The sequence below is a fragment of the Ailuropoda melanoleuca genome, chromosome 16, assembly GCF_002007445.2.
Source record: "Ailuropoda melanoleuca isolate Jingjing chromosome 16, ASM200744v2, whole genome shotgun sequence".
Classification (NCBI taxonomy): domain Eukaryota; kingdom Metazoa; phylum Chordata; class Mammalia; order Carnivora; family Ursidae; genus Ailuropoda; species Ailuropoda melanoleuca.
In genome coordinates, this window is record NC_048233.1 from 19404462 (window position 1) to 19430510 (window position 26049).

General features: G+C 46.9%; 1 protein-coding gene across 6 annotated transcripts in view; it reads right to left on the minus strand.

Moving 5' to 3' along the window:
- Positions 1-15435: 15435 nt before the first annotated feature.
- Positions 15436-26049, minus strand: part of LOC100473493 (cationic amino acid transporter 3-like) — a 35921-nt gene continuing 25307 nt past the window's right edge. For 3 of the 6 annotated variants that reach the window (XM_034646521.1, XM_034646523.1, XM_034646522.1), the window contains one exon: positions 22506-25237. In XM_034646521.1, the coding sequence (XP_034502412.1) occupies positions 23288-25051 (1764 nt within the window). In that variant the 5' untranslated portion in view covers positions 25052-25237 and the 3' untranslated portion in view covers positions 22506-23287. Of the gene's footprint in view, positions 16897-18662; positions 18760-19243; positions 20126-22505; positions 25238-26049 lie in introns of those variants that run through there. The other 3 variants (XR_004621497.1, XR_004621498.1, XM_034646524.1) reach the window with 3 other exon arrangements.

Below are 26049 nucleotides of genomic sequence, written 5' to 3' on the forward strand. Positions count from 1 at the left end.
GAAATTTAGAATATACTTTGGAAAGGATTTCCTTAGAGTTAGGTAGATAAATGCTACAACCAGACACACGCACACACACACACACACACACACACACACACACACACCCCAAACAGGAAAGGAAAGTCCTCACTTGACTGCTATTCTTTTGCCTGTGGGATGGGTCTCCAGATGACATGTCCCACATCAGGGAACAAAATATATTCTCTCTGAACAAGAGGAAAGTAATTCCCCTCTAACCCTGAGCTGCAGGAGGGAGATGACAGTTTCCCTCTCCCGTCTTGGCAAACATTCTGAGGAAGGATGACATAGCCTGGAGGGAAGACCACATGTGCAGACGCCCACTTTGCTGTCCTATCCCCCAGGCCCCCCTCTCCTGGTGGATCTCCAGCTCTCTGCAGCTCTCACTGTCCATTCTTTAGACTCCCCCTGTGATCACAGCCCAGGGGGAAGGAAAGCATCCCAAGGGAGGAGAAGACAGGGCCATGATCTTTGGAATGTAGAAGAGAGCCCCACAAGGACAGAAACCCTGGGTAAAATAAAACATACAAGTTAACAGAGTGCCGCCCGACCCTCCAGTGCTGAGAGACTCTGGAAGGAGGATGGCAGCAGAGATGGAGAGCAGCAAGCAAGAGCAGAGGGAACGAAATGCAGATTGAGAGGCTGGGGGTGCACAGGGCTGGGAGACAGGAGGCTGGTGTGCTCAGCGGGTCTGCAGAGAAGAAGCTGAGAAGACATCAGAGATGAGGGTGAGGATGGAATAAATGCCTGATGCTCTCAGATTTATCAGTCTTGACACCTGTGCACGGTTCTTCTGCATGAATCTCCTTTTCTCCTCAAAAACAGGCTACAGAAGCAGCTGTTAGTGCTGCTATTTTACAAATAATGAAACTAAGGCACAGAGAGGGTAAATAACTCCTCTCAAGTCACAGAGCAGGTGGGGGCAGAGCAGAGAATCACATGACTGCATGTGGGGCACCTCCTGCAGGCTCTGGCCTGGGAAGCAACCAGGTTGGGGGCCCAGGGGTGGGAGGGAGAAGGTTCTCCCCAGAGGGCCAAAGTCCTGCCTTCTGGGCCCTTCTCAGCATGTCCTGCCCAGGAGAGCTTTGCCAAGTTGAGGCCTCAGCTGAAGATGAGAGGCTGAACCACAACATTGATGGAAGACCCGTTAGCTTTAAACACAGAATTCCATCCATGGAAGGGGTGGGTGAAGGGGAGAGCTGGGAGAAAGGTCTCAGAGCCATCAGGCTTCCCATGACCCCTCCCCACCCCATCCCTGTCTCCCCCTCCCTCTTTATGTCTTCAGACCCCAGGGGCCTCTTACCCACCTGTTCAGGCCCCGGTAGCCATCTCCTCCCAGTCATGGCTCCCACCCTGTGTGGTCCAGGCTCAGTCCTCCTCACAGCCTAGGAGGACACATCAAGGCCAGGAAGTCAGCCTCGCTCCTAGTGTCCTGCCCGCCCAGCCCAGGGTCACCGCGGAGCTACAACACTGGACATTTTACACTGTGACCCCACAGCCAGCTGACCCTGCCTCCTTCATCCCTCTGCCTCTTTCACACATTCCCCAACACACACACACACACACACACACACACACACACACAGAGGACATGCTCACTCGGGCACACACATCTCCAGATAACTGTGACATACACATCACTGTCTAACACATCTCAGGGATCCCTCCAAGGGCCTCAAGTCCAATCCCAGCAACTTCAGAACCCCCAGCCTGCCTGTGAACATCTGCCTCCCTACTACCTTTCATGCTGGTTCCCAATCCAGCTGTTTATTCCAGGCCAGCACAGCCTTCCTGGCTTTGGTTTGCTCATCCTGCTTCAGAAGCAACAGAGAGAGGTTCTCATCCTCTTGTCCTCCTCCATCCCTGCCCTGCTGGGTTTCTCCTTCTACACCCCCACATGATTCGCCTCCTACAGGCAGCCTTCCCTGATGAACTCACTGGCTCTAATTCTGAATCCGGCTGGTCCTTTGCACTTGTGGGTCTGCGCTGGGTGAGTGTCACCGGGTTATTGTGCATGTGAGTGGGCAGGGAGGGGACTGTCAGCTCCCCAAGGGCAGGGCCCCTTGACCAAGTATTTCAGACAAAGGCCAGGCTTCCCCCTCCAGCACCAGGCCGGGGGTGCTCCTGGGAGCACTGCTACCTGGTTGTAACAAACACACAGAAAAATGATGCTGGGGCTGCAGCAGCCACTAGGAGTGTCCCCTTCTGTCACAGGCTACACTGTCTCCTTCACAATGACCTTCAGAGCCACATGGGAGGAGGCCTGTCCTCCACTGTGTCTGCCCACATCCACCTGGTTTTCCACTGGAAATACTGCTTCCCAGCTGGGTCCTCACATTCTTCTCCAGCCTCAGAGAACACTGGGCAAATCTCAACACTTAGACCCGCCCTAAAGGACACCCCTGTGTCCCTGGTGAGGAGGCTCAGAGAGGCCCTGCAGGCTGGAAGGGATCCCCACAGAGGAGCCAGCATGAGCCGGCCTCCTGCAGGGGCAGCTGTCAGTGCCACTGGGAGGAAGGTGACAAGCAGGGGGACAGGCTCACTGCACTGAATACAGGAGAGAGGGACAAGGTCATCGTGAGAAGCACTCATGACCACCTCCCCACCTCAGCCCAGGATTGTGTCAGCCCAGCCCAGCTCTCTGGGGAGACAGGAGCCCTGCTTGCCTCCCCCCTGCTGCTGCTCTGCTTCTCCACAGCCCTGACTCCCCTGCCCCCCTCCCCCTGCAGTGAGAGGTGCCCTCCTCCTCCCTCTTCCTGTCTCTCCTGCACCCCTGCCTCCAGGAGTGTCCTTCTCCACCTCTGTGCCTCTCTGTCTTCTGTCCCTTTCTCTGCTCCGTTTCTCACTCTCAGCTTCTCTCCCTCTGATCTTACTCTGGGCTCTGCCATTTCATTCCCAGCTCAGTCTGTCTCTAACTTACATCCAATTTTTGTCCCCCCCCAACCTAACTGCTCAGAGCAGGGGCTGCAGAGGGACAGGTTTGGGGGTCAGGTCAGCACCAGAGATTCTGGCCTTATGACTAGAGCTCTGAACTGCTGTGTTCCTAACACACACACACACGTACAGACACACACACACACACACACAGACACACACACACACACCCACACACAGACACACACAGTCCTCTCCTCCCACCAGGGGCCCAGATCCTGAGAGTCCACCAGAGCCCTTGACTGAGAGTCTGCAACTCCCCCACCCTGCCACCTCTACCTTCCCCTTCTCCCTGCCTCCCCTGCTGCCCCCAACTCCTCCTTTCCCTTCTCTGTCTCCCTTTCCCTTGCTCTCTGTGCACACTTCTCTGACTGTCTCCTCACCCTGATGCATTCCTGTCATGGATCTCTCTTTGGCTCTGGGTCCAACTCGTGTCTCTGAGTCCATGTGTTTCTACTACTTCTGGGAGCTCTGCATCTGCATCCCAGCCAGCACCGCCCAGCGGCTCCTTGCAGGCCTCACACAGACACACATGGGACCACCAATCCAGGGAGGAAGTGCAGCATGTCTTCAACTACAGGAAGGGGACAGACAATATGTGTGTCCATCTTCCATCCCCTCAGGCACCTGGAACCCTTCGTTGCACACAGGAAGCTCCCCATAAATTCATTGACTCCTATGTCACCAGCTCTCCCCAAATAAGCCCCTTAATCAGTGGAACTCAATCCCTTTCAATATTCCTTCCCACCCCCACCCCCACCGCCACTCCCTCACCCCCAGCCCCTCATTATATGTCCCCAGGACCATGTCCCCTGCCAAGCCTTCCCAGCACCCCAGGGATCATGGGACCCCTAGGTTATATCCTAGTCATCCCAACTCCCCTCCTCCCTCATTACCTGCTGTCTCTCCCTCTGCCTCTCTCCTCTCTCCCACCCCAGTGCATCCTGGCCCCCTGGGTGTCTCCCCAAGGACATGTAGTCACTAATGAGCACTGAGCACTAGAAGGGGAGGGCCCAGGGCAGCGTGGGGGGGATGGGATTTCAGAGCTAGAGATAAGGAGTCCTGTCAGCATCTGTCACATATGCCATCTCCTCCAGCATCCCTGACTCCTGCCTCCTGCTTCCTGCCAGTCCATCTCCTGAGGAGGCTGATGGCCTGAGCTCAGGTGCAAATTCACGGATTCTAGACTCCTAATGCCTGGTCTGCTCCAGACCCATTTTCTCCAGGATGTCACTGCCTCAACGTCTTTCTTTGACAACTCACAATGATCCTGGGAAGCTGAGGTTGTAGGTGGAACCCAAGGAGGAAGAGACATTGCTCTATACTCAATATCTTCATCTCGGCCCTTTGTCTCCACCGCACATCCCCAAAGGCAGAACTAAAACCACAGTCGATGGCAAAGAGGGTGAAACCTCAGGAAGAGTTTCTCAGCCTTAAGGAGGTCCTGAGTGCCCCCAGAAACCAGGGGAGATGGGGGGAATATGGGGTTGGATGATCAAACATCCCTTCTCCTGATACATGCAATTTCCACCAGGGGAGTGAGGAACTCTGCCTGAGCACTTGAGAAGCTGCTCCCCAGCGGCCTGCCAAGGGATGGACGGCCACAAGAGGGCGGCAGAGAACGCGCTCCCTGCAGAGCCAGCCCTGGGCCCTGGGAGCTGAGACAGAGCTGTGCTGCCCAGACTGGGGTGTCTGTGGCTCCAGAAAAAACCCAGCAGTTTCTGATCTCAGGAAACATCTCCTGCCGCCCTTCCCACCTGCATCCCTTATTCCCTTCGGCCCCTGAAATGCCATCCCCCGCACCAGCCCCCTTCCCTTTTCTGGTCCCCAGCCCTGGGGCTGCAGGCACAGAAGGGCCACCTGGCTTTTCCTTTATGGTTGGACAGCAGGTGCCATCCCAGCACCCAGAGCTGAGGCCTCACAGGGTCCCCGCTGAGAACTAGAGCCAGACTGGAACCACGTGCTCTTGATTCCCACTCCAGGGTCTTCCTATGGGTGCTGACTGCAGCTCCTTAAAGCAAAGCACACTTCATGGCCCCATTGGGAAGCCAGCTCACAGCCCTGGGTTCACACCCCAATGTCACAGCTCCCCCTTCCCCATGTGACCTAGGCTACACACAGAACTGGGCACAGAGGACTTCGCCACGAAGCCCAGACATGTGGGCCAACACACCATGCTGTGCACACCCCAATCCTCAGCAAACACCCCCCTCTGCTCCTGAGTCCCACAGCCCTGCCCCCTCCTCCTACTTCCTGAGCTGTGAGAGAACCTTCTCATTCATCATCTGCTCTTTGCTCTGTGTTTCCAGAGGCTCCTCACAGCTGCACACAGGGAAGTCCTTTCCCTGCTCTAATCTGCTCCCTCCTACCACAGGCCCTGTTTCCAGTACTCCTGGCACTGCCTGGAATGACAGGGGAACCAGAGGGAAAACTAGAGGTCTCTGAGCTCTCTTCTCTGAATCTGCCCTGCTGATCACTCTCCTCCTGCCCAGAAAAGGTCTGACCATCTGTGACCCACCAGGCTTTACCCACATCCTCTCAGTGTCCTTACACTCTGACCCACGTCCCTATCCAGAAGAAACTACTCCCATGCTGGGGGGAGGGGATACTGGTCTCTAATTTCACAAACTCAGCCTGGGCTTATAGGGCACAAAGTGCAACCCGGGGATTTGATTTAGACTCAGCAGGAACTTCCCAGCACGAGGGGTGTGAAAGCCTCAGCTTGTATGAAACACAGTAAGAATGCACACATGGCCTCACCAGAGGCCTCCAGGAGACAAGGACTTGTTCTGCACCTGTTTGGGTGGTACTGACTAGAGACAGAGGTTTTCATGGTGACTCTGGTCAACCAGCCTCGGCAGGTGACACACAAGGACTTCTGGGGACTCTGAGGCCCTCAGGCAGAATGGGTGGAGTCTAGCGTTAGAAACTGCAGCCTGGTTCCATCATTCCCAAATCCTGGGGGTGGGCGCAGGGAGAGAGCAGGCCTGAACCCTCCACTGTCTGGCCTCCCTCCCACTCTGCACACCCCCCCTCATATGGCCCTTCCTGGTCAGAGCAGGGCCTCTGAGCTCTTCCCATGCAGCCCTGAGTGCAGGGCTCAGGCCCCAGGCTCCACCCAGCCTCAGACCCAGGATGGTGAGGCCACCCCCCTATGTCTGGCAGGACAGAGGAACCCACTGCTCAGGCTCCCATCCCCCACACCCCCGACACTAGCAGCCTTCCTCTCCTGGCCTCACCCCTCCCCCACCCCATCCACAGACTGCTGGACATGTACACAAATCAGACCAGAGACATTTTCAGCTAGGAGGCTTCAGGCTTCCTCAGGGATAGCACGTGCACGCACACACACACACCAACACACACACACACACACACATGCAGATACACACACATGCAGATATACACACACACAGATGCTCAAACTCATACATACAAACACACATACCCTCAGAATACACACATATACACACCCATACATCCCATTGTCACGTGTATGTAACACAAAGACACATACACACTCATACATTTACAGACACACACACACACCCAAACTTACACACTCTGACACACTCATCAAACACACTTGTGCACACATACGCACCACTCTATTCCTTTCTTCTAAGGCTCCAGAGCCAGTCCTCTAGATCCTAGAGATCTAGAATGTGCAGGGGAAAGCAGGGAAACCCACAGGGAAACTGCTTCCAGTTTCCTGGCCCACACTGCAGCTCCCCTGCTCTATCCCCCTTCCTGCCACTGGAGTCTCTGGGACTGTGACCCACTCCGTGGAAGTGCAACCTGCAGAGATCACTCAGTCCTTCACACAAGGGACACTTGTGAGCACCTACCTGCCACCCCCACCCCACCCCCACCCCCAGGTCTGCGGCTGAGGGAGACGCATAGGAGAGTAAGACCTTCTACCCAGTGTTGGGGGAAGAGCAAGAGCTCAGGAGCCAAGGACCTGAGTTCAAATCTTGCCTTTGCCTCTTCATATGCTCTTACCTTGGCGCCTTCGCATAACCTCTCTCAGCCTGTTTCATCATCTGTAAGGTGGGATTATTAAAATTTACCTAATACCTCTGTGAAGATTAAGGCAGGTTAAGTTTTGATCAGCAGTGTGTCCACCTGTGGAAGCCACCCCACTCCATTCCCCAGCCCCTGAGGGGAGTGTCTCCCCAATACCCTTCCAGTCCTGCTGTCCCTGACACAGAAACCCCATCTCCTTCAGCCTCAGACCCTCAGTTGAACACACCTAGGGAAACTTCATTTCTGACTAGGCCAGCTCCAACTTACTCCCCCGCCCTGGCCCTGCCCCCACCCCTCCTGGTCCTTAGTGCCTCTTCCCCTTTACAGGTAGCCTTTTCTCTAATAACATTTAATGCAGCTGGCCATGGCTAAAAAGGTTGGGATGGAGCACTAGGCCCTCGAATCAGATGGATATGAAGGGTCAATCAGCATCCAAGGAGCAATCCTGCAGAAAGTCATCATAAATGTCCCTGAATTACACTAATTCCGACGCATTCTTTATAGAGGGACAGTGTGGGAGACAGTTACAGGACAGGACTTGCTGTGCTAAGCAGTCAAGGGAGAGATTGTGTCGCCTCGTGAATCCTAAATAATTGTTCAGGGGAAACTCCAATAGATTCTGCTCTCAGAGCTGGGAAGCAGCCCAGCCCACCCCCACTTATATGGGCGTCCCCTGCAGGTGCTGGGATGGCTGCCCTACCCCTGCTGCTCAGGTGGCCTCCTCAGCCCCCTCCAGAGTCAGGCCTCAGCCTGAGTAGGAAGTGGCTCTGAGGCCTTATCTCACTTTCCTGGGACCCTCCAAGGACCCACAAACACCCTTGTTTCCCTGCCACAGCCTTTACTCCCTACATTCCTCCCAGGCTCTGACTGCTTCTGAACTGTTGTCTGCTTCCCCTCTTCCCAGTGGGATCCTCTTGCAGTCCTCCTTCCAGACAACTGGCCACCCTGATCTTCTCTGAGTTTCCATCTGCCATTGCCCATCCTGGTGCCTCCACCTCCCCCCTGCCCACCCGCATCACTCTGACCCCTCCCCTGCCCACCTCCCACTCTGTCCCCTTCCACCTGGAGGACCTTCCACTTTCCCCAGCCTGCCTCTCTCCCCTCCTAGCTCACCTCCCCAGACAACCCCACCTTCCAGTGGGCTCCAACTTCCCATTACTGCCGTCTCTCCTCCCTACCATTTTACCCTATTTCTAGTCATTTCTACATCTGCTTTCACACCCCTCCCACCCTTCAGAATCTAGGAAGTAGAGCAGGGCTCAGAGCTCAGTGAAAGGAAGGACATTTACCCCCTTCTCTCTCCTCCTGCGCTCTGCCTGCCTTGCCTCTCTCTCCTCTGGGCACATCCAGTCGGGTGTTAAGGGGACCTGAAGAGGCATTTCCCCATCAGCAGAGTGATGGGCAGGGGTGAGCAGAGAAAAGGGGTGACCAGGAAAAACCTACTAGGCATTTCTTTCCCACCTAGGGAAGCCCCGCCCACGACAGGCAAGCCCCGCCCCCTCCTGAGAGTTTTCCAGGGGTTAGAGCCTGGGCAGCCCACAGCTTGGTTCTGCCCCAGTTTGGAAGGGTCCCTTGGTGGCCCTGAGACCTTGGGACAGCCTGATAACCTGGTCACCCCAAAACCACTCTGTCTCAGGAAAGGACAGAGGCAAATGGTGACTGTTCCCCATGGGGTCCTCCTGGAACCTAGGCCTCCACTCTGGCTGCAGGACACTCCCCCTCAGCTCCTAGAGCGGGTTTGCTGGAAAGGACCCTGCGCAGCCTCTGCATCTTTTCTCCCCGCAGATCACTAACGTCTGAGAGCCCAGCAGAGAGTTCGTGGTTTAGCAAGGACAGTGTGTGTGTGTGTGTGTGTGTGTGTGTGTGTGTGTGTGTGTGTGTGTGCAGGAGGGGACTCATACCTCCAGGTGGAACCCAAGATCCCCCCAGAGTCTCACCTTCTGTTCTGCCTGTTTGGTCTTCACGGTCTCCCCTTCCCCGGCCACGCCTTGCTGAACCCCAACTCTCCTGGGGAAAAAATCTCCCTCTCTGGGACCCTTTTCATGCTGTCCCTCCCTGTATCAGACCCAAGATTTCTGCTTCAGAAAATAAGCAGCGCTGTCTGCCACTGGGAAGTTCTTCCTCTCCTCTTGCTTCAGTATTTCTTGCTGCTGTAAGTGATCATACTCCCCTGGGAAATTATAGGGGTCTCTCCCAACCTCCCCCTTCTCCCCACTTCTTCAGTTTCCCCGTGGTTTGTCCCAAATATCTAGGTTCCAGATCCCAGGATTCAGAACAGCTTTCTGGGGTCCAAGATCCAGCTGGGGGCTGAGGAGACTGAGTGTCTGCTTGGCTGCAAGGGGAAGGCAGTGATTCCTAGGGGAAAAAGGCCAGACAACACTTTGGAGCTCTGTGCACACAGCAGATGTGTAATAAGAGTGAAATGGTCCATTGAGAAGCTGGGCTTAGGGAGGTGAGGGAGGATAGAGGGCACAGGAATGAGGCTGGACTGGTCTGAAATGTCTGCTCCCCATTCTCTTCCCTACCCCTCTGGGCCACCTGGAGAGAATGTGCTCTAAGACAGGCCCTGAGCCTGGAGTGCTCCCTAAGCTGAGGCGGGTGTCCTCTATTCCATCTACCTCCACCCACCCAGGTCAGGACACCAGAACACCCACCCGCAAGAGCCCAGCCACTATTCCCCACCCGACCAACCCCACACACCTTCTGTTCAGCCAGGGCTCCCAGATCTCTGACCCCTCACCTTGCACACCAGCCTGAATGCCCCCATTCTGGTAAAATCTTAGGTGACCTCTTGAAGCTGCCTGAGCCCCTCCAGTCAACAGAGTAGTCTTTAGGCTTTAGCCGGCACCCTTACCCCACATGATGATTAACTACTCTTAGTATCCCTATAGTATGTATAACCAAAATGTGTTATCCCAACAGGAAGCAGGTACAGGAAAGGGCGAGTGAGTATAAAAGCTCCAGGTACCAGTCTCAGATTTCTCTTATCCATTCCCATACCTTTCCTAATGGAACCCCTGCTCTGCAAGATACAGAAGTTGATGCTACCAACTTGTGCCATGAGGAGGGGCCAGGAAAAGAAAGGAAGATCCTTCTAATTAAAGAACTAGGTGAGGCTGCTGGGATACTGGAGGACTGCCTGCTCTTCACAGCCTGCGTTGTCTTCAGCCTTGGATCCCCTGCCTTCAGCCAGGGATCCAGGGATGACTGGGGTCAGGTAGTCTGTAAAGTCACTCAGAGGATACCTTCCCCTCTCCAAAAGCCCCAAGTTTGACCAACTCTTCCAAGGAGAAGAGAGCCCAGAACCCACTGAATCTGAGCTGGGAGGTGAAAGGGAGTCCCTGTGACAGCAATTAACCTCTGTCGTTGTGTGCTCCTGTCTCCATCTCTTCCCCAGCTCCTCACATCCTGGGGCTTTATTTCAGAGGCCTCTGCCTTGATCTTCTCCAAGTCTCTAGCAAGATCAAAGCTCTTAACCCTGTTTTCCTTGCTGAATCTTAGGCTGGAGAAGAGGAGACAGGGTCCACCCTGAGGCAAGGGGATGGCACTGACTTCCCCTCTTCCCAAGTAGGAGGGAGGATTGGAAGTTGGACCAAAGAGGAACCAGTCCTAAACTTGTTTTGAAAAACACACACCCTGGTGGGAAGGCTTTTATTCTCCTTCTGTTATTGATGTTATTGTTATTTTTCTTCAGTTTAGAAATTGAATTAACTCATATTCATAATAGTGTAAAATATGACAATGACCATAAAGGCCTTTCCTAACTTCCCTATCTAAACCAAATTCCGTTATTCTTGATCAGAAGATCCTGTTTATTTCCCTCGGGGGTTCATCACACTCTGGAATTATTGAACATTTGTTTTCTTGCTTATTGTCTATTTCCCTTTAGGAAAAGCTCTATCTTTGAATGAAAGAAAGAATGAATGATGAATAAATATATGAGAATAAATCTACTGGTGGGATCAACATTTCCTAATAAGATGATCCATACCTGAAAGTATCATGTGCAGACCTACAAACAGTAATGTCCTTTGTCTGTATTCATAATGCCTCTACTTCCCCATCTCTCATCATGGCCTCTTTCCCCCTATTTAATACCACACATGAAAGTTATTTAACAGTTCTCACCTCTGTGTGAAGTACAGTAGAGAGAATATAAAAATATACAGGGCACAGTCTCCCCACTCCAGAAGCTTACAGTTGAGTGAGGGAGGAAGAGAAGACACAGGGTAACTACAGCTGAAGAAAGTGTGCAGAGAGAATATATAGTCAGTGTGACACAAAGAAGTAGAGGAGATCAAAGGGAAGAAATTTCTTCAGAAGGACATCATCCAGGAAGATGTAGGCAGAGGTAACATTTAAAGTGGACCTTGATGATTGTGTAGGATTTTAGTAGTCAGACATTGGGAGGACAGAACTCCAAGGAAAGACATAGCTACTGGGAAGGATTTCTTGATTTTGGGCATCATTTGATATTGAACTTCTGTTCATCATGAGAGAGTGAAATGCAAGGACCAGTGAAATTTAAGATAAAACCACAGAATCTGGAGGCTTTGAATACAGAAGACAAGAGCCAGGACCTGGGTCCCAACTCAGGTTCCATTTATCCCACTTCTCTTCCACTTGATCTTAATGAAGGGGCAATGGTTCAAATGGGACAGGGTACCCATTATGCCTCCATCTATATATCTCTAATCTCCTCTTTCTCCCCACTGAGTTCCTTAATAAGAATGAAAGTTTTCTTAATCTCATCACTGAGAAGAGCACAAAGGGCAGAAAAGCATATACCACACAAATTAAGTCAGGTAATTTGCATACCTGGGGAAAGAGAGAAACCCCTCCTTCCATCTCCACAGTCTATTTTCCTGGCTCTTCTGACACTATGTGTCAATAAATATCTATTTTTCCTCCTTCTATGGACAAGAGATGAGGTGAAATGTCACATGTAAGCTAAAGTCTGTCATAAAAGTCCCTCACAGAAGAGTCTCCCAAGCACTGGCATTGGAAGGTGGAGGAGGGGTTTCCTGTGTTGTGTCTCTCTGCAAACCAGGTGAAGGGCATCCTGCCTCCTGCTTCTGGAAGCTTTGCTTCAGGTTTTCTAAGGAAGTAACAGAGACATTCAACTCCTCTTACAGTCCCTGCTTCTGGCAAAGCCCATTGCTTTCTATGAAATTAGTTTCACAAATGACCAGTTTCTCACAATGTCCACTCTAGATTCTTCAATTAGTATAGTTTTCAATCCTTCTCTTTCTGGGATGTTTCAAAGAGAAAGTCCCACTTGGAAGCAAAGAAGCAAATAAAATGGCTTCTCTTAGTACCTTCCATGAAGGGCTCTAGGAGAGGGGAGGTGGTTCTCTGGGTGGTGTGCCTATGACTGCAGCTGGGTATTTGACTAGAGGGTAAAAAACAGGAGGGGATTTCCTTGCAGCTATTGTTTCTCTTTCTTTGCAAACCTCTTCTGACTGTAGCAGATGCAGAGGGCTCCACAGCAGCCCAAAAACTTAGCCATGAACTTCCCACAAAGAAACTCATTAAGGTTTCTTTGAGAGGTGATGAAAAAAAAATATCAGGGTTTGGTAGAAACACACCAACCAGGGCCATGGGTGGAAGGCAGCCAGTTCCTTAGTGCTGATTGAATTCCTTCAGGATTTGTGTAGATGCACATGAGCAAGGGCACGCACACACACACACACACACACACACACACACAAATTACACACACCATACCCAAAAAGTCAAAAACTATGCTCATGTTTGTAGACATACTGAGAGAAACATACCCCACTCTTTGGTGCATATTTCCACTCAAATTCAAACATATGTGTCTGTATATTATGTACACGTGCATACCTTTGAATTAAGAGCTTTATGAATATATGCACCCATCTTCTCCCCCTTTCCAAGCTCCTGACTGCAGGGTGAGGCACAGTGAAGGTGATGGTGAAGGGTACCAATATGAGCTTCATGTGTCACTAAGTGTGTCTCTGACTACATTCCATAAACTCACAGAAATTGTTTTTTGATTATTCAGTATTTGCAATTATCTACTGTTTTTCAAATACCTCTATGCCATCCAGTTTCTCTTTTTAATATATTTATTATTATGTTTAATTAGCCAACATATAGTACATCATTAGCTTTTGAGGTAGTGTTCAATGATTCATTAGTTGTGTATAACATCCAGTGCTCATCACCACTCATGCCCTCCTTAATACCCATCACCCAGTTACCCCATCCCCCCACCTCTCTCCCTTCTGTAACACTCAGTTCGTTTCCTGGAGTCCAGAGTCTCTCATGGTTTGTCTCCCTCTCTGATTTCTTCTCATTCCATTTTCCCTGCCTTCCCCTGTGGTCCTCCTCACTATTCCTTATGTTCTATATATGAGTGAAATCCTATGATAATTGTCTTTCTCTGCTTGACTTACTTTCACTTAGCATAATCCCTTCCAGTTCCATCCATGTTCATGCAAATGGTGGGTATTCATCCTTTCTGATGGCTGAGTAATATTCCATCGTATATATAAACCACATCATCATTATCCATTCATCTGTTGAAGGACATCTCAGCTCCTTCCACAGTTTGGCTATTGTGGACATGCTGCTATGAACATTGGGGTGCATGTGCCCCTTCTTTTTACTACATCTGTATCTTTGGGGCAAATACCTAGTAGTGAAATTGCTTGGTCATAGGATAGCTCTATTTTTAACGTCTTGAGGAAATTCCATGTTGCTTTCCCGAGTGGCTGTACCGGCTTGCATTCCCACCAACAGTGTAAGAGGGTTCCCTTTCTCCACATCCTTTGCAATATTTGTTGTCTTCTGACTTGCTAATTTTAGCCATTCCAACTGGTGTAAGATGGTGTCTCATTCTGGTTTTGATTTGTATTTCCCTGATGGCTAATGATGTTAAACATTTTTTCATGTGTCTGTTAGCTATTTGTATGTGTTCTCTGGAGAAGTGTCTATTCATGTCCTCTGCACATTTCTTACCGGATTAATTGTTTTCTGGCTGTTGAGTTTGATTAGTTCCTGATAGATCTGAGATACCAGCTCTTTATCTGTAATGCCATTTGCAAATATCTTCTCCCATTCTGTAGGTTGGCTTTTAGTTTTGTTAGCTGTTTCCTTTGCTGTGCAAAAGTTTTTTATCTTCCAAACTCGTTCTATGAGGCTAGCATTACCCTGATTCCAAAACCAGACAAACACCCCATCAAAAAGGAGAATTAAAGACCAATATCCCTGATGAACATGGATGCCAAAATACTTTACAAGATCCTAGGCAATAGGATTCAACTGTATTTTAAAGGATTATTCACCATGATCAAGTGGGATTTATTCCTGGGATGCAAGGGTGGTTCAACATTCACAAATCAATCAACTTGATAGATCACATTAACAAAAGAAGAGACAAGAACCATATGATCATCTCAATTGATATATAAAAAGCATTTGACAAAATACAGCATCCTTTCCCAATTAAAACTCCTCAAAGTATAGGGATAGAAGGAACATACCTCAATATCATAAAAACCATCCACAAATGAATATCACTCTCAATGGGGAAAAACTGAGACCTTTTCCCTTAAGGTCAAGAATATGACAGTGATGCCCGCTCTCAGCATTATTGTTCAACATAGTACTAGAAGTCCTAGCCTCAGCAATCAGACAGCAAAAAGAAATAAAAAGCATTCAAACTGTCAAAGAAGTCAAATTCTCTGCCTTCACAGATGGCACAATGCTTTATGTGGAAAACCCAAAAGACTCCACCCCCAAATTACTTGAACTCATACAGCAATTCAGCAACATGGCAGGATACAAAATTAATGCACAGAAGTCAGTTGCCTTCCTATATACTAACAATGTAACTGAAGAATGAGAAATTAAGCAATCAATCCCATTTACAATAGCACCAAAAACCATAAGATACCTAGGAATAAACCTAAACCAAGAAGTAAAGGACCTATACTCTAGAAACTACAGAACACTTATGAAAGAAATTGATGAAGATACAAAGAGATGAAAAAACATTCCATGCTCAAGGATTGGAAGAATAAACATTCTGAAAATGTCTATGCTGCCCAGAGGAATCTACACTTTCAATGCAATCCCTATCAAAATACCATCAACATCTTTCACAGAGCTGGGTGAAAAAGCAATCCTAAAATGTGTATAGAACCAGAAATGACCATGAAATACCAGGGGAATGTTGAAAAAGAAAACCAAAGCCGGGAGCATCACAATGCTTGACTTCAAGCTATATTAAGAAGTTGTGATCATCAAGACAGCGTAGTATTGGCACAAAAACAGACACATAGATCAATGGAAAAGAATAAAGATTCCATAAATGGGACCTCAACTCTATGGTCAACTAATCTGCCACAAAGCAGGAAAGAATATCCAATGGAAAAAAAGACAGTCTCTTCAACAAATGGTGTTGGGAAAATTGGACAGCCATATGCAGAAGAATGAAGCTGGACAATTCTGTCATACCATACACAAAGATAAACTCAAAATGGATGAAAGACCTCAATGTGAGACAGGAATCCATAAAAATCCTAGAGGAGGACATGGGAGTAACCTCCTCAACACTAGCTACAGCAACTTCTTTCAAGACATGTCTCTAAAGTTAAGGGAAACAAAAGCAAACGTGAACTTTTAGGACTTCATCAAGATATGCCATTGTTTTAATTATCATATAGTCCTTCCTGAGCCACTGTTCTGCAGAGTATAGCTCAGGGATTACAGGCACAAAACTTTGCTCAAATTGGTACAAATGCTAGCTTCCCTACTCACTCTGCACAAATGACTTAACCTCTCTGAGCCTTAGTTTCAACTTTTGTAACATGAGCATAAAAACACTCACTTCATTCACCTTTGTATTACATACCTAATTATATAAAGTATTTGGAATACTCAGCAAATGGTAGCTATAAAAACATCATCATCATTTTGGGGCTGTGGAGATTGAAAGAAGTAATACATGAGAGGGATGTTCCTTTCCCTTAAGAGGTTTTAAAATCTATGACACAAGATAAATACATGGAGAGAGGAAGGACCTGTAAACCTAAAACTCTATTTGATCCCTAATGTCCAATATATTCTCCTAAATCCAAGGAGATTTAGGAGAATTGATGTCAGGTTTTTCTTCCGTCATTCATCATCCCAATGCCTAACCACCTTACATACACCACATATCCACCCCAGCCTCTGATTTCAGAAGTTGACTGGAGAATTCATGGGATAACAAAGATTTTGAGAGTTCATTGTGTACATTTCCTGTTTCTGGGCAGGAGCCCATCTGAGGCTTTCCACACCCAAGTGAGACAGCCATGCACACAGCCAGAGAGCCTGTGCCCTTCCATCTCCCCAGTCACTCTCTGATCTCTGAAAATTCTTCCTCATGTTCAATCTCTACCTGTTTCCCTGTAATATTGGCCTCTCTTTATGACCTATTTTTATAGGGGATGAGGTACACAAACCCCCAAATGCCTAAGAAAATTCTCCAATGCCCACCTGGTAACATCATTCCATTGCCTATCAGTCCAGGTCTCTGGAATTATAGGTTTCCTTTTTTCCATCGTATGAAGGAGGGGTTACAGAATTGGCAACAATCCCCACCCACCCAATGCTTGCCTCAGGGGAGCCCCTAAGAACCAGGCGGACTCAAGGGAGGGCATTGCAGGCTTTTCCCCCCACAGAAGGCATACTGCTAAACCCTGCCAAAAGGACTTGTGTGGGAAGCCTGGAGAGAGGAGGGCAGTCAGACCTTACACTTCTCCCTCTTGCCCAAATTCAACTTCCCCAGCCTAGGCCCCTCCTCTTGTGCTCCCAATTCCAGAATTTTCAGACCTTCCATAGTGTTCATCTGAGGCCAGACATCTGTCATCCATCAGCTAAAGTCAGTGCTTCTCAAACCTAAAAGACCATACAAATCACATGGGAGCATGTTAAAAATGTAGATTCTGAGTCAGCACATCTGCATGGGGACGTGAGATTCTGTATTTCTAAGAAGATCCCACGTGACACCCTCACTTCTGGTTTACATGACTGTAACAGTTGTTAAAAATGTCTCCCAGAAAGAGTCTATCTGTCCACATCCTTCTATCTGCCTATCTTCCAGATGGCAATGAGAATCATATCTCACCCTTCCTGAATCAGAAATCTGGTTCCATGGCACAATACACAATACAAACCTGGCTAATAAATTCCCTTCAAATGTGAAAACACATCCTTCACAAGAGTCTCATTCCTCCATGACTCTTAAAGTTCCATGTGCCTAGAATTACTGTCCCATTTCTTTTCTTTTTTTTATAATAATATTTTTTATTATATTATGTTAGTCACCATACAGTACATCCCTAGTTTTTGATGTAAAGTTCCATGATTCATTACTTGCGTATAACACCCAGTGCACCATGCCATACGTGCCCTCCTTAATACCCATCACTAGCCTATCCCATTCCCCCAGCCCCCTCCCCTCTGAATCCCTCAGTTTGTTTCCCAGAGTCCATAGTTTCTCATGGTTCATTCCCCCTTCTGTTTACCCTCCCCTTTCTTCTTCTCTTTCTTCTCCTACTGATCTTCCTACTTCTTATGTTCCATAAATGAGTGAACTTACCTATCTGTCTTCTATTTCCCAAGTTGCTCCATAGGCATAAACCACCAGGAAGTGTCTCTCTCTTTTTTTTTTTTTGGATATTTAGGATCGTATTTAATGCTGTAATAGCCATTAAAACTTAATATTTTGAATTATAGTTGCTTGCTTACTTTTCTTTTCTTTTTTTTAAATGATTTTTTATTATATTATGTTAGTCGCCATACAGTACATCCCTGGATTCCGATGTAAAGTTCGATGCTCCATTAGTTGCATATAACACCCAGTGTACCATGCAATACGTGCCCTCCTTACTACCCATCACCAGTCTATCCCATTCCCCCACCGCCCTCCCCTCTGAAGTCCTCAGTTTGTTTCTCATAGTCCATAGTCTCTCATGCTTCATTCCCCCTTCTGATTACCCCCCTTTTCTTTATCCCTTTCTTCCCCTACCAATCATCCTAGTTCATATGTTCCATAGATGAGAGAAATCATATGATAATTGTCTTTCTTTGCTTGACTTATTTCACTTAGCATTATCTGCTCCAGTGCCATCCATGCTGCAGCAAATGTTGAGAATTCGTTCTTTCTTATAGCTGAGTAATATTCCATTTTATATATGGACCACAGCTTCTTAATCCAGTCATCTGTTGAGGGGCATCTCAGCTCCTTCCATGATTTAGCTATTGTGGACAATGCTGCTATGAACATTGGGGTGCATATGGCCCTTCTCTTCACTACTTCTGTATCTTTGGGGTAAACGCCCAGTAGTGCGATGGGGGTCATAGGGTAGCTCAATTTTTAACTTATTAAGGGACGTCCACACTGTTTTCCAGAGTGGCTGTACCAACTTGCATTCCCACCAACAATGTAGGAGGGATCCCCTTTCTCTACATCCTCTCCAACAATTGTTTCTCAGGAAGTGTCTCTTGACCAATACCTCTCTCTCTGTTCTACTGAGACCTTTCCTTCCAAAATACTGATGCTTCAATCTATATCTAGGTCTGAATTCCTCCTATTTCAGGCTGTTTTTCTCCCCATATGGGTTATCAATTCTCTCCCCCCAAAGAAGCATAGATGCACTCACAAGGTTTCTGCACCAGTTCTTCAAAAAAGCATCTAAAGGAGTAGGTAAGTATGAGGGTAATCGGGCCTCTGGCAGGCTTGCCTGAAACCACCACATCCTGTTGGGAGCATGAGAAATTCAGCAAGTAGCAAAATAACTTCCCTCCTTCCCTCCCGCCCTCCCTCCCTCCCAAGATGGACCCCATACATAAATACAATAGAAAAATACTGGCCCTCCTATACCAAAGCATAAAACTGACTGCATCAAGAATTATGCCCGTTGTGCCCACACTGGAGCCAGTCTCATCTTCAGGGATTCCCTGGAATCAGGTAGAGATGGTTGTGTCTTCTATCAATTTCACTCCTTCCAGCCCCTCCCCACACCCCATGGGAAGAGATGGAGCAGGACCCGTGGAGGTCATGTCAGGCATTCTCCTGCCCCAGGGCTGTATCGTCCTATGGCTCCTTGAATGAACAACACTGTTCTTACTGTTGGATCTAGAGGAAATGTAGAAGCTGCTCCTTGTCCTGAGCAAGACTCTGATCATCCATTTGTCATTCTGCCTAACATGACTCAGAGCCAATGACTGGTACCCAAAAACTACAAGTGCCGGGTATGGTTCTAGATGCTGGGTGCAGATACAGTTCTGGATGGAGAGAAATGCTGTTTGTCAAGGAAGTCTCCCAGATGATAGTTTTAAACTGGACGTCCATGTACTCCAAGCATGTGCAAAATATTTATGGACCTCTGTCCAAAGCCAAAGACTGCCTTGTCATCATGCGTATGATCATCCATTTGTCATTCTGCCTAACATGACTCAGAGCCAATGACTGGTACCCAATTTCTTTCTTATTCTCAGGTGGCATATCTTGAATTTAATCTTCTGTTGTGCTATTTTAATCTGACCAAAAAGTCAGTATGATTTAAGCTTGAGAAGGGGTCAGGTTTGGAAAAAATACTTTAAATATAGATTTACCATAGATTCTTAATATCTTAATACAAACAGCTACTTTCCCAACTGCTCTTTTATCTTATAAGAAAATCTGAAAGGTAGACTGTTTTTACTGCCAGAGGAATCTCTTTTAAGATAAAAAGGATCATCATCCTTATTTGTTCGAAGAATATATATTAACATTTAGTAGCTCATCCAGAAGTTTAAGGCAATAATGATAATATATTTTAAAGACTGGCACCAAAGTCTTCTCGTAGCCCTACTGTAAAAGATTGCATGTTTTTTATATGGCATAGAAAAACGTATTTGTTTCAAATGAGTGAAAAATAAATCCTGTAGTTTTCCCAAAACAAATAAAATAAAAAATAAAGGAGTAGCACATGCTAACCTGATAGAAAAGAGAATTTTCTGTACCAAAGAAATGTGTAAGGCTCCATTCAATTTAAGATGAATTTATTAAATGCTCATTATGTGCCTGGACCCCAGCTGGATGGTCTCTGAGAGCGAACAGGATACACTCCTTACACATGACCTATAATCAGGAACAAAAAAAAGAAAACAAGGATAACTGTGGTATGCTATTTTTCAATTTCAGATTTATTCAGGTACCATGGGCGTATAAAATTGTAAGATGTTTAATGTGTAGATAGAGTTAATTCGATAGACATATAATTATGAAAGGATTCATTATGATTTGCCCACTGTGAAAGGATTAATGATGGTATTTTTATAAAAGTGTCATTAAATGAAGGTTAGTGTACAAAGGGCACCTTTGTTTCTCTCACTTCATCTTTACAAATGAGGAGGCTTCAAATGGGGCTTTGGTTTTTTAAGGGTGGTCCCTGGACCAGCACCATCAGCATCACCTGGGAACTTGGTAGAAGTACAAGTTCTGGGCCCCACCCAGACCTTCTGAATTCCTAACACTTGGGACAGGGGCCCAGGGATCTGTTTTCACAAGCCCTCCAGGTGTCATGGTACCCCCTGAAGTTGGAGCACGACTGAGCAGAGCATTATTCCTGGCCTCTCTCCGTGGGGCTTTCTCTCACTGGGACCTTGATTAATGAAGTGAAGACAACACTCTGAGCATACCAGGCTTAGCTTCTTCCAGTTTTTTGCTGGTCTTTTTTTGTTCAGAACAAACCTCCCCACTGGACAAACACAATCCAACCTGCTCGTACAGGAGAAAAACTACTAAAAGCAGACTTTGTCCTGTGATGGCAGATGAGGGATGCTCAGCACTACTTGTGAGGAGGACTAAGTCTGTCTAATGTAGGGATACGGAGTAGCAAGCCAATTAGGCTGCAGATCTATAGCTGACGATTTAATCATCTGTCTCTATGTCATGATTATCATTGATTCCAAACATAGGAGGGGTAAATGGGGTATTGTTTATTGGATGTTTAGAGCTTCAACAATGGGTTGTAGTGAAAAGTGGGCAGGATATAGGTTCAGATAGCCTGCAGTAGAGAGACCTTGTTGAGAGAGTAACAGGACAGAAGAACCAGAGGAAATCCTAGAAAATTTTAAGGAAATGGAATTTGAGAAATGTTCGTTGTGACCTCTCCCATTACAGATAAATAAGCAGGGCATGGAAGGAACTGAGCAGTTTGCTCAAGGTCACATTGCTAGTTAGTGGTGCAAACAGGAGAACCCAGGACATATGGCTCTCCGCTGTGCACTTTCTGAGCAGATGGACCAAAGCAAACAACAGCAGAGAAACTTTAAAGTCCAAGAATGCAGATGTCAGTAAGAGAAGTGCCAACCCTAGGGATTTTGGTAGTGCGTTCCAAGCCGAAGTGCTTTGTGCTCAGAGGAAAGCTCTGGCTCCAGCCCACCTGTGCATGCTCCCCTGTCCCCTCACACAGCCAAGACGCAAGCTTCACAGCTTGTTTCATTTTCCTGTGTGCTTTTCCTCTATTGATCTCTCTGCCTACACTCTCTTCCTGCTACACACGTGTGGCAAAATCCTATCTATCCTTGGAGAAAGCCAACTCAAATGCCATTCCTCTACAAAGTATTCTCTGATTTCACTAATCAACCCTCACCTCTGTGCCAGCCATAAATGATCATTATCCACTCTGAATTCCAGCGACACTTTCTTTGTATATTACTTATGACAACACTTTCTACTTTGTGTTACAGCTATGCTTTACCCTTGTGTTAGAGTATCAGCTTCTTAAGGGCAGGGACCTTATTTCATCTGTTTTTGGTCTTTTTCTAGTTTCTTTTATTTATTTTTTTACTGAAGTATAATGAACATGCAGTGTTCTTTTATTACTCTCAGGTGCACAATACAATGACTCAACAATTCCACACTTCTCAGTGCTCGTCAAGATTAGTGCACTTGTAATTCCCTTTATTTAAATCATCCATTCCCCTACTCATCTCCCCTTTGGCAACCACCAGCTGGTTCCCCGTATTTAGGAGTCTGGGGTGTTTTTTGTTTGTTTGTCTCTCTTTTTCCTTTTTAATTTTTTTTTAATTCTTAAATTCTACATAGCTGTGAAAACGTATGGCATTTGTTTTACTCAGACTGACATATTTTAATTAGCATTATACCCACCCAGTCGATTCATGTTGTTACAAACGGTAAGATTCTATTCTTCTTTATGGCTGAGTAATAGTCCACTGTACATACATATATACTATGTCTTCTTTATCTATTCATCTATCCATGGATAGTAGGGCTGCTTCCATATCCTGGCTATCTTTTTTAAAAATGCTGCAATAAACATAAGGATGCATGTATCTTTTCAAATTCATGTAACTAAAATGCTTTTGCACAGAAAAGGAAACCATCAACAACAACAAAAAAGGCAACCTACTGAATGGGAGAAGACATTTGCAAATGATATATCAATAAGAAGTTAATACTTAAAATACAGAAAGAACTTATATAACTCAATACAAAAAAAATAATCCAATTAAAAATGGGTGTGGACCTGACTAGATATTTTTCCAAATAAGACAGACATGACCAACAGACACATGAAAAGATGCTTAGCATCACTAATCATCAGGGAAATACTAATTAAAACTGCAATCAGATACCACTTTATAACTGTCACAATGGCTAAAATAAAAAAGACAAGAAAAACAAATGTTGGTGAAGATAGAGAGAAAAAGGAACCCTTGTGCACTGTTGGTGAGAATGTCAATTGGTGCACTCACTATGGAAATGACCGTGGAGATTCCTCAAAAATTTTAAAACAGAACTACCATATGATCCAGTAATTCGGCTACTGGATGTTTTCTTAGGTAATCTCTATAGACAATGTGGGGCTCAAACTCAACATCCTGAGATCTAGAGTGGTGCTGTACTAAGTGAGCCAGCTAGGCACTCCTTTCATTAGTGGATATTTAACCAAGGAAAAGGAAAATACTTTTTCAAGTTTATTTTAATACTAATTTTGTAAAAGCCAGTAAGCAGCTATAGACACACTGAAAAGTAGAAATATAAAAAAAAAAAAAAAAAAGGAGAGCAAAGACACACTCTTCACTGTACCAAAAATACAGAGCTCTATTACAGGTCCCCCACCAATATCTCACAGGAGCCCTAGATTTCTATGTGCTCAAGAGTAATCCCATTATTGTGCAGGTGACCAGACTGCATTCAGGTTTGATGACATCAGGCCAAATAGGTACTGGCACTGCTGAGGTCAAGGTGTATAATTTGGGCCCTTTAGTGCAGTTAAGTGACCAGGCTGTGCTGGATCCCATAGCTGAAGTAGATAGCAAACCCAATCAGCATCCAGACACCAAATCTCAGCCACGTGCCAGCTGTCATCTGCATCATAAGATAAACATTCACAAAGATGCTCAGGAGTGGGAGGAGAGGCAGAGCAGGGACCTTAAAGGGAAGGGGAGTGGAGCTCTGTGGCTGTCTCCAGATGACCCCAGTGATCCCAGTGATGAGCACCAGGAGCAGCACGACCACTGTGATGGGACCTGGGTCTCCAGAAAGCAGACCTGGCCAGTGGGCCAGCACCAGGCAGAGGAGAGTCAGCAGCAGAGCAAGCAGTGAGGAGCAAACATAGACAATCCTGCCAGAGAGTGGAGTTGGGGTGGGGCTGTCTGGAAAAAATAGTGCTTGTAGAGTCAGCTTCTCTGCTGCAGGTCCGTTCTCCTCCTGCACCTGTGCTTCATTTCCCCTATTCCTTCTCTCAGGCTGATACCTGACGATGAGAACACAAAAAGCTACCAGGGAATAAGATATCAGGGTCCCAACTGACCTCAGGTCCAATTGATCAGTGAGTCCAAAGAACAATACTGTGATTGCTGCAATAGTGACAAAGATCACTGTGAACACGATACGGGCATTTGTGTCAGTATGGATCCTGGTAAGGACAGGGAACAGGAGACGATCCTCTGCCATCATGTATATCACCACACGTATGGGGTATGTAAAGTTCCAGGAGGCGTAGAGAAAAACATTACAAAACATTACAATAACTACAACATAGTAGGCAGGGGCCCAGCCAATATGGAGAAATATCTCAGGCAAGGTGCTCCCGGGTCGAAGCTGGTAGTAAGGCACCATGAGTGTAAGTGCCACAGAGACACCGAAATACACCAAAAAGCAGATGAGCAGTGAAACCACAATGGCCATGGGGATGGAACGCTGGGGATTGTGCGATTCTTTGACTCTGGTAACAATAACGCTGAAACCTATAAATGTATAGAAACAGGAAGATGATCCTCGGAGAAGCCCCTGGAAGCCAAAAGGCATGAATCCTCCAGAGCCCAGAGGGCCCAAGCGAGAGGTGCCATTGAGTCCAGCCTGTACATAGTCCTCTTCTGTGAGCTTCCAGTTGTGCAGGTCCCCCTTAATGAACCCAGAGATGATGAAAAAAATGAGAACCAAAAGCTTCACCAATGTGAATACTTCGAAAATTCTGAAGAACCCACGCCACTCCACATATTGAACTTCCATGAAAAAAAACAGAAAGCCGACAAAAAAGTAGCCTACATTGTCTGCAAAGACTTGGGGAACATACTGTGAGATGCTCTCTTGCAGGGTCTCAGAGATCCGGTTTGCAAACAGGATTTCAAAACCCAGGGTCCAGGCCCGGACCACAATGAATGCCTCAGCAACAAAGGAGAGGATAAGGTTCCAGCCAGTGATGAAAGCCCAGAGTTCACCTATGGTGACAAAGCTGTAGAGATATGCTGAGCCAGGATGGGGAACCCGGGCACTAAACTCTGCGTAGCACAGCCCAGCCAACATTGAAGTTAGGCCAGCCACCAAAAAGCAGATCACAATGGATGGTCCTGCCTGATTACTGGCCACCTCATTAGCCAGAAAATACACACCAACACCCACGGTGCGGCCCACACCCAGGGCCACTAAATCCAGAGTGCTCATTTTTATGCCAATATTAAACTCAAACACTTCCTCCAGCAGATGTCTACGGACCAGCTTTTGACCAAATCTGTGAAGTGCCTGACGCAGCATTCTAGCCAGAATTGGAGATGATGCTAAGGATCAGGGAGCTGTAGCAAGCCCAGGGAGCCAACAGTGTTGGATCTGGTTCAGTGAGGCTGAGTTAAGCCATGGTAGGTGGGGCTGCCAAGGTCTGTTGCTCGGGGTCAAAGCTGCTGCTCCATATTTCTTCTGGTAAATGCTATCCCTCCATAATGCCTAGAGAAAGAAGAAATATTTACTGAACAATGGTGGTCAGCCAACCAACTGAAATTGAAAAGTTGCATGTAACTTGTTGCAGCCCAAGTTATCACAGAAAATGACACCAAATGACACCATAGAAAAATCAATCCTACTTTTCCCACAGAAAAACTACCAAATAGGTACTAACATTCTGCTTTTTTAAAATTTATTTTTTTGTAGGCTCAATGCCCACTATGGAGCCAAACACAGGACCCAACTCACAACCATGAGATCTAATCCTCAGCCAGTATCAAGAGTTGAACTCTCAACCAATTGAGCCACCCAAACATGCCAACATTCTCCTTTTTTACACACATGACATAATCCCTTTGAGTTCATAAATCATGTAGCTTCATCTATTAAGTAGGAGGTGAGACACAACAGGGCATGAATGTGTTGTGCACGAATTCACAGGCAGTGTGTGTGCATGGTGATTAAGTGTGAATTATGACACACTAATTCATGGACTAGAAGACCTGATTGCAATTACAGACCCATGTTTTATATATCATCAGAGTTTAAAATACAAATATTGGGGTGCCTGGGTGACTCAGTCGTTAAGCGTCTGCCTTCAGCTCAGGGCGTGATCCTGGCATTCCAGGATCGAGCCCCACATCAGGCTCCTCCGTTAGGAGCCTGCTTTTTCCTCTCCCACTCCCCCTGCTTGTGTTCCCTCCCTCTCTTGCTGGCTGTCTCTCTCGCTGTCAAATAAATAAATAAATATATCTTTAAAAAAATAAAATAAAATACAAATATTGGTGTCTCAGTCTTAAAACTCTTTTTTTTTT